Below are 9829 nucleotides of genomic sequence, written 5' to 3'. Positions count from 1 at the left end.
GTATCCTGCGTCGGACATAGACTGGCGATTCGATTCTTACATGATAGTATACATGTTACAATGCCATTCTCCCAAATCATCTCACCCTCTCCCTCTCCCTCTGAGTCCAAAAGTCCGTTATACATCTGTGTCTTTTTTGCTGTCTTGCATACAGGGTCGTCATGGCCATCTTTCTAAATTCCATATATATGTGTTAGTATACTGTATTGGTGTTTTTCTTTCTGGCTTACTTCACTCTGTATATTCGGCTCCAGTTTCATCCATCTCATCAGAACTGATTCAAATGTATTCTTTTTAACGGCTGAGTAATACTCCATTGTGTATATGTACCACAGCTTTCTTATCCATTCATCTGCTGATGGACATCTAGGTTGTTTCCATGTCCTGGCTATTATCAACAGTGCTGCGATGAACATTGGGGTACATGTGTCTCTTTCAATTCTGGTTTCCTTGGTGTGTATGCCCAGCAGTGGGATTGCTGGGTCATAAGGCAGTTCTATTTGCAATTTTTAAAGGAATCTCCACACTGTTCTCCAAAGTGGCTGTACTAGTTTGCATTCCCACCAACAGTATAAGAGGGTTCCCTTTTCTCCACACCCTCTCCAGCATTTATTGCTTGCAGATTTTTGGATCAAAGACATTCTGACTGGTGTGAAGTGGTACCTCATTGTGGTTTTGATTTGCATTTCTCTAATAATGAGTGATGTTGAGCATCTTTTCATGTGTTTGTTAGCCATCTGTATGTCTTCTTTGGAGAAATGTCTATTTAGTTCTTTGGCCCATTTTTTGATTGGGTGGTTTATTTTTCTGGAATTGAGCTGCAGGAGTTGCTTGTATATTTTTGAGATTAGTTGTTTGTCAGTTGCTTCATTTGCTATTATTTTCTCCCATTCAGAAGGCTTTCTTTTCACTTAGTTTATATTTTCCTTTGTTGTGTAGAAGCTTTTAATTTTAATTAGGTCCCACTTGTTTATTTTTGCTTTTATTTCCAGTATTCTGGGAGGTGGATCATAGAGGATCCTGCTGTGATTTATGTCGGAGAGGGTTTTGCCTATATTCTCCTCTAGGAGTTTTATAGTTTCTGGTCTTGCATTTAGATCTTTAATCCATTTTGAGTTTATTTTTGTGTGCGGTGTTAGAAAGCAATCTAGTTTCATTCTTTTACAAGTGGTTGACCAGTTTTCCCAGCACCACTTGTTAAAGAGATTGTCTTTCCTCCATTGTATATTCTTGCCTCCTTTGTCAAAGATAAGGTGTCCATATGTGTGTGGATTTATCTCTGGGCTTTCTATTTTGTTCCATTGATCTATATTTCTGTCTTTGTGCCAGTACCATACTGTCTTGATGACTGTGGCTTTGTAGTAGAGCCTGAAGTCAGGCAAGTTGATTCCTCCAGTTCCATTCTTCTTTCTCAAGATTGCTTTGGCTATTCGAGGTTTTCTGTATTTCCATACAAATCTTCAAATTATTTGTTCCAGTTCTGTGAAAAATATGGCTGGTAGCTTAATAGGGATTGCATTGAATTTGTAAATTGCTTTGGGTAGTATACTCATTTTCACTATATTGATTCTTCCGATCCATGAGCATGGTATATTTCTCCATCTATTAGTGTTCTCTTTGATTTCTTTCATCAGTGTTTTATAGTTTTCTATTGTTCTCTGTTTAAACATTACTTTCTCCATTAAGTCTTCCAGCTTCTTAGTTCAGTTCAGTTCAGTTGCTCAGTCGTGTCAGACTCTTTGTGACCCCATGAATTGCAGCACGCCAGGCCTCCCTGTCCACCACCAGCTCCCGGAGTTCACTTAGACTCACGTCCATCGAGTCGGTGATACCATTCAGCCATCTCATCTTCTGTCATCCCCTTCTCCCTTTGCTCCCAATCCCTCCCAGCATCAGAGTCTTTTCCAATGAGTCAACTCTTCGCATGAGGTGGCCAAAGTACTGGAGTTTCAGCTTTAGCATCATTCCTTCCAAAGAAATCCCAGGACTGATCTCCTTCAGAATGGACTGGTTGGATCTCCTTGCAGTCCAAGGGACTCTCAAGAGTCTTCTCCAACACCACACTTCAAAAGCATCAATTCTTCGGCGCTCAGCCTTCTTCACAGTCCAACTCTCACATCCATACAGACCACAGGAAAAACCATAGCCTTGACTAGATGGAACTTTGTTGGCAAAGTAATGTCTCTGCTTTTGAATATGCTATCTAGGTTGGTCATAACTTTTCTTCCAAGGAGTAAGCGTCTTTTGATTTCATCGCTGCAGTCACCATCTGCAGTGATTTTGAAGCCCCCAAAATGAAGTCTGACACTGTTTCCACTGTTTCCCCATCTATTTGCCATGAAGTGATGGGACCAGATGCCATGATCTTCGTTTTCTGAAGGTTGAGCTTTAAGCCAACTTTTTCGCTCTCCTCTTTCACTGTCATCAAGAGGCTCTTTAGTTCCTCTTCACTTTCTGCCATAAGAGTGGTGTCATCTGCATATCTGAGGTTATTGATATTTCTCCTGGCAATCTTGATTCTAGCTTGTGTTTCTTCCAGTCCAGCGTTTTTCATGATGTACTCTGCGTATAAGCAGGGTGACAATATACAGCCTTGACGTACTCCTTTTCCTATTTGGAACCAGTCTGTTGTTCCATGTCCAGTTCTAACTGTTGCTTCCTGACCTGCATACAGATTTCTCAAGAGGCAGGTCAGGCGGTCTGGTATTCCCATCTCTCAGAATTTTCTGCAGTTTATTGTGATCCACACAGTCGAAGGCTTTGGCATAGTCAATAAAGCAGAAAAAGATGTTTTTCTGGAACTATCTTGCTTTTTTGATGATCCAGCAGATGTTGGCAATTTGATCTCTAGTTCCTCTGCCTTTTCTAAAACCAGCTTGAACATCAGGAAGTTCATGGTTCACCTATTGTTGAAGCCTGGCTTGGATAATTTTGAGCATTACTTTACTAGCATGTGAGATGAGTGCAATTGTGCGGTAGTTTGAGCATTCTTTGGCATTGCCTTTCTTTGGGATCGGAATGAAAACTGACCTTTTCCAGTCCTGTGGCCACTGCTGAGTTTTCCAAATTTGCTGGCATATTGAGTGCAGCACTTTAACAGCATCATCTTTCAGGATTTGAGATAGATCCACTGGAATTCCATCACCTCCACTAACTTTGTTCATAGTGATGCTTTCTAAGGCCCACTTGACTTCACATTCCAGGATGTCTGGCTCTAGATGAGTGATCACACCATCGTGATTATCCGGGTCATGAAGATCTTTTTTGTACAGTCTTCTGTGTATTCTTGCCACTTCTTCTTAATATCTTATGCTTCTGTTAGGTCCAGACCATTTCTGTCCTTTATCGATTCCATCTTTGCATTAAATGTTCCTTGGTATCTCTAATTTTCTTGAAGAGATCTCTAGTCTTTCCCATTCTGTTGTTTTCCTCTATTTCTTTGCATTGATCACTGAAGAAGGCTTTCTTATCTCCTCTTGCTATTCTTTGGAACTCTGCATTCAGATGCTTATATCTTTACTTTTCTCCTTTGCTTTTCGCCTCTCTTCTTTTCACAGCTATTTGTAAGGCCTCCCCAGACAGACATTTTGCTTTTTTTGCATTTCTTTTCCATGGGGATGGTCTTGATCCCTGTCTCCTGTACAATGTCATGAACCTCATTCCATAGTTCATCAGGAACTCTATCTATCAGATCTAGGCCCTTAAATCTATTTCTGACTTCCACTGTATAATCATAAGGGATTTGATTTAGGTCATACCTAAATGGTCTAGCGGTTTTCCCTACTTTCTTCAATTTAAGTCTGAATTTGGCAATAAGGAGTTCATGATCTGAGCCACAGTCAGCTCCCAGTCTTGTTTTTGCTGACTGTATAGAGCTTCTCCATCTTTGGCTGCAAAGAATATAATCAATCTGATGTATAGTATCTATTATAATTCTGTTGCTGCACTGTTGCTACATTATTCCCACACAAATAAAATTTAAAAACTGAAAAAAAAATACACTTGGAGAAAAGGCAGAACCAAAGCAACCCAGAGGCCAGGAGCAGGGCATATTTCAGCAGAAACGATCTTGACACAATGCCACAGCCCTGCTCTTTACAACTGACATAGGCCCTGGATACTGCTGCAGCCACCAAAATAGTTCCCAACTGTCTCACTGCATTCACATCATTCCCACTCAGGTTAATTTCTCAGGTGGAAGCATGCAACTAGGTCAGTGTGTCTCTTTTCTATGAGCCTAGAGACAGAGGGGAGGTGTTTCTCTCCTACATGGATTCGATAGTAGGAAGCTGGGCAGTGAATCTTATCAACATGACACTGAATGGAAGCTTATCCTCCAAGAAATATGCCTACACATTTGTTTTCTCATATTTATTGAAACAGTGAACTTATATTTTCAACTCCAGCTAGTGGTTTATTTACATAATATTCAATATGACATTTGGGAGTGGAACACTTGCTGTTTTTTCTTTGCATGTGATTAAACCGATGCCAAGAAAATTCAGGTCATTTTCCTTTAACTTGTTTCAATCTGTCTTCATATTTTCAAGATGCTTTTTATCTCTGGCAGCAGTATTGGATACTGGTGGAACCAAACAGTAAGCCAGCTGGCAAAGTAGAAAAATAATATCCAGAGGCTTAGCCCCAGCATCATGAAAAAAAGTACAGAAGGAGGCATTTGTACCAAGAAGCAATTTAACACACTAAAAGAAATATATTCAATTAGGGCAACTGGACAATAGTCATTAAATAGTCATATATATATATGTGTATGTTTGTATATGTATTCTTAGGCTTAGTAAATGCACTCTAAAAATTTTTACACATGACTAACAATTTATGTATTGGTTTATTAATTTCAATTTTTCAGGTAATAACAAAAGACTTGGATCAACGTAGTTATCTATCAGAAAGAGACTGATCAAATACATTTTTGGGCATTTGTACACAAATTTTTACATAGGTGTATTAAAAATTAATACTATATATATGCTATATATTATCCTATTGATTTTACAGAGATGGTAGCATTCTATGTGCACTCTGATTTAATCTGCTTTTTATCTTAGATGTACCATTTCCTGAGTTACAACTAGAGGATGAATAAGCCTTAGGATTTAGGAAAGAGTGAATTCAGAAGACTAGTCAATTCACAGGATGACAACTGTGCAGTTAGCCTGCCTAAAAGCAAACATTTCAGACTGGAACAGTGGTATAGGAGGGTTTTCTCCACTTACCAATATATTCTGTTTTCCAAAAATGTCACAGTCGCTTTGAAGGCATAGCTAATTTACTTACTTGGTTTTATATCTTCTACTGACTTAGGCATGGGGCTTTCCTGGTGGCTCAGTGGTAAAGAATTCACCTGCCAATGCAGGAGACATGGTTCTATCCCTGTGTAGGGAAGATCCCCTAGAGAAGGAAATGGCAAAGCATTCCAGTATTCTTGCCTGGGAAATTCCATGGACAGAGGAGCCTGGTGGGCTACGACGTGGTGACTAAACAACAACTAATGTAGACATAGGTTACATTTTGGAGATAGGTTTTAAATTTCATATATATGATAAGTAGTACAACACATCCTTATTTTATCTTAAGTTTCTGAAGGTAAAATTGCATACTTTACCTAATTTATGTTGTAACCAAATCAAGCAGTTTTTTTTTTTTCCAAAAGGAATCTAAATTCTTCAGGAGGAACATGTTACTTTCCAAATAGGAGTGCTGGTTACTTGAAGCATTAGTCAGTTTGAAAGACACCTATGTTACAACAGACTCAGGAATAAGCAAAAGCTGAGGGATTCCATCATCACTAGACCTGCTTTATCAGAAATGCAACAGGCTGTACTTCAAACTGAGAAAAGAATGGCATTTTTTTCTATTGTATCTAAACAGACCTTTTTTCAATTTTGAAGATTTATAGCCACAGATTTTAAGAAAACTCATTTCTTAAAAAAAGGAAAGTTTTTACAAACATAAACTTTTAGTTTGCTTTGCACAGCATGAGGGATCTTTGTTCCCCAACCATGGATCAAACCTGCACCCTCTGGAGTAGAAACACAGAATCTTAACCACTGGACTGCCAGGGAAGTTCCTAGTTTGCTTTACAGAAAACCTGTATCAAACAAGTTCAAGCTATTAATTTCATCAATATTTATTTTTGTCAGATTCTAGTCTAACCACGTGTAGGAGAAAGGAATAAACAATAGATGGTCAAATTCTATTTGATGAGGTAGAGGTGTAAACAAAATTATGAGTCAGATACAGTGACTGAGCATGCACAATACATGCATATATACACATATATCATATCCTTGATGCTTTTACTATTATAATAAGTCAGACTAAGTTAGTTTTAAAGTAACTAGGTTCATTTCTCTCAGTTCCTACTTGGTACTAACACATTTCATACTTAACCTTATAAGTGAATACTTGTGATCCCTGTTCAGTTCAGTTCAGTTCAGTCGCTCAATCGTGTCCGACTCTTTGCGACCCCATGAATCGCAGCACGCCAGGCCTCCCTGTGCATCACCAACTCCCGGAGTTCACTCAGACTCGCGTCCATCGAGTCGGTGATGCCATCCAGCCATCTCATCCTCTGTAGTCCCCTTCTCCTCCTGCCCCAAATCCCTCCCAGCATCACAGTCTTTTCCAATGAGTCAAGTCTTCGCATGGGGTGGCCAAAGTACTGGAGTTTCAGCTTTAGCATCATTCCTTCCAAAGAAATCCCAGGCCTGATCTCCTTCAGAATGGACTGGTTGGATCTCCTTGCAGTTCAAGGGACTCTCAAGAGTCTTCTCCAACACCACACTTCAAAAGCATCAATTCTTCGGTGCTCAGCCTTCTTCACAGTCCAACTTTCACATCCATACATGACCACAGGAAAAACCATAGCCTTGACTAGATGGACCTTTGTTGGCAAAGTAATGTCTCTGCTTTTGAATATGCTATCTAGGTTGGTCATAACTTTTCCCTGTTGACTAATCATAAATATTTCACAGATACCACTGAAGCTTTACTGAGTCTGAAAATGCACAATAATAGAAAACACGACTAAAAGAGCTCTGAATTTCTAGAAAATTTATAACTTATACAGTAGAAATTCCTAAAATGGTTAAACACAGAAAGGTCCATATTAACATTTTTTTCAGGGAAAACAAAGAGGGGTGGCCTCATCAGTCAGCATTCCACATTCATGCTGATATATGAAAAGTACATGGAAAGGCAAAGTGCAAGGTAGTCTAAAAACGAAAAGGAATCAAACAGCCCATTGTTAAGGATAAAGCTCATTCAGTGAGTAAGCACGGATCTGAGAACAATCATGAGACTCAATAATATTTGCGTGTTTAAATGGCATGATTAGAGAGCAAAAAGGATCTCAGGCAAAAACCTTGTTCTGAAGAAAATTATGGAAAAACACATTCACACATACACAAAACACGGGTACACACACACACATATCTGGTTATGCTTAGTTTGCAACTCTCTTCAGGGTTTTCTTCACTGCAAGTCTGACATCCTTATTCCTTAGACTATAGATGAGGGGGTTCAACATGGGGACTATATTGGTGTAAAATACCGATAAGAACTTCCGCTGGCCAATGGAACCATTTGAAGAGGTCTTGAGATGTGTGCACAACCCAGAACCATAGAAGAGGGCAATAGTTATTATGTGGGAGCCACAAGTACTGAAGGCTTTGGACCAACCCTGAGCTGATGAGATGTGGAGGATATTGGAGAGGATCAAAGCATAAGAAACAAAAATGATGAAGCTAGATATTATTACAACTGTGCTCACAACAATGGAATCCACCAGTTCACTGGCATCAGTGCGGCTGCAGGACAGCTGGAGGAGGGGGAAGATGTCACACATGTAATGATTGATGATGCTGGAATCACAAAAGGACAATCTAACCATGTCCCCTGTATGGACCATGGCACCAGCAAACCCCATTGCATATGAACCAAACATGAGCAGAGAACAGACCTGAGGGAACATAGTGACTGTGTACCAAAGGGGCTTACAGATGGCCACATAGCGATCATAGGCCATGGCTGTCAACACATAGCATTCTGAATGGACAAAGAAACAGAAAAAAAACAGTTGAGCCATACATCCTTCAAAGGAGATGGTGTTCTCTGACACAAAGCTCATCAGCAGTTTAGGGGTAATGACCAAGGAGTGGCAGAGATCTATGAAGGATAGATTGAAGATGAAGAAATACATGGGAGTATGGAGATGAGCGTTCAAGTATATCAGATTAATTAAGCTCAAATTCCCTACCACAGTGATCATACAGTTCATTAAGAAGAGTAAGAAGAGGGGTAACTGGAGTTGAGTGAGGTCTGTAAATCCCACCAGGATGAACTCAGTTACTGAAGAATCATTTCCCACAGCCATTATTGACAGTAGTGTGATCTGTGATTCCTCAGAAAAGAACGTTACATCAGGGAGGGATTCAGACCCTTTGTTAATAGGCTGAAGACTTGTTCCACTGGGGCTCAAGTGTGCCTGTTGAGACAGTGAGTGATGACTCCCTATCTTTCAACTGTCTTCTCACAACTGTCTTTTCATGTTTTCAAATCTCAGCTGCAACTCCTGACCTCCTTTTGACTGACTAGCAGGGGCCTAAAGCAATGCTCACATTGGAGAGATAAAGAAACAATATTTTGAAGATATGATTAGGATGGCCAAAGCCATACAACAAGAGAGGAAAGGAGTCCAGAGTGGTACTTGGGACCACTTTCTACGGAAATTCCTGAAGCTTGGACAAAGAAGTCAGTGTGATACCCACTGTGCTCACTGCTCAACTCACTCTCTCCCTCTTGTTATTTGTTTGTTTGTTGTTCAGCTGCCAAGTTGTCTCCGACTCTGCGACTCCATGGTCGGCAGCACACTAGGCTCCTCTATCCAACACTATATTCTCCAATGAGTTGGTGATATTATCTAACCATCTCATCCTCTGTCACCCCCTTCTCCTTTTGTCTTCAGTCTTTCCCTGCATCAGGGTCTCTCCCTCTTACCCTTTAGAAAGTCAGCACCAGACTTAGTGAACATGCTGAGACTGTCCCCATATGATTCTGCATTTCTCCTACCTATCCCCTTTATCCAATCTTACCTCAAAATAACAATGAATTGTTTAAGAAAGGCAGGTGGCTTCCCACACCTCTCCACTGCTGTAGTGGTGCGAATGAAAACATCAGAACAGAGAAGACTTGCTGTCTAATTTCCTTCTACCTGGAGGTCTCCTAGGCCTTAAGTGTTCTTTTCCTTTCCCTGGCCTGAAGGATACAAAGGTTCTGACAATGGAGGAGGCAACACCCATCTATTTGTGGATTTGCATATAATGTCTTCAGGACCAGGCAAGTGCAAATTTCTGTCTCCAAACCATCATCTGGCTGATAATGTGAATACATCTCATTCTCTGTGGATCTCAGCAAGCTGTTTGGAAGCTGGAAAATGAGCCTCATTTAGGATCAAAGTTTGATCCGGCTCCTTAGGGAAAAAATTATTGAGCCTGTGTTTACCGACTTCATCAATAAGTTGATATTGGTACCTTTGGGATTTAATGTTCCTCTCCAAGTATCAGTTCACATTAAGAATTTATTGATGTGTAATAAAGTACCATAAATGTAGTGACTTAAATACCCAGTTATTCCATAAATTAGAAGTCTGGTATGGCATGGCTGGATTCTCTGCTCAGGCTAAAATCAGAGTGTGGGCAGGGCTCTATTTTCTTCTGGGGACTCTACAGATAATTTTTTTCCAAACTCATTCAGGTTGTTGGAAGAACTCGATTTCTGTGGTTTCGGAACTGAGAGCTTCATTTTC

General features: G+C 40.1%; 1 protein-coding gene across 1 annotated transcript; it reads right to left on the bottom strand.

Annotated features, from left to right (window-relative positions):
• Positions 1 to 7468: 7468 nt before the first annotated feature.
• On the bottom strand, positions 7469 to 8410 carry LOC128068822 (olfactory receptor 143-like). The gene has a single exon (XM_052662046.1). The coding sequence runs from the start codon at positions 8396 to 8398 to the stop codon at positions 7469 to 7471; it is 930 nt and encodes a 309-aa protein (XP_052518006.1). The 5' UTR covers positions 8399 to 8410.
• Between the last annotated feature and the right edge of the window lie 1419 nt (positions 8411 to 9829).

Source organism: Budorcas taxicolor, chromosome 25 (genome assembly GCF_023091745.1).
Source record: "Budorcas taxicolor isolate Tak-1 chromosome 25, Takin1.1, whole genome shotgun sequence".
Lineage (NCBI taxonomy): Eukaryota > Metazoa > Chordata > Mammalia > Artiodactyla > Bovidae > Budorcas > Budorcas taxicolor.
The sequence above is the reverse complement of the archived record's forward strand: the minus strand, read 5'-3'. Positions and strand labels throughout refer to the sequence as shown.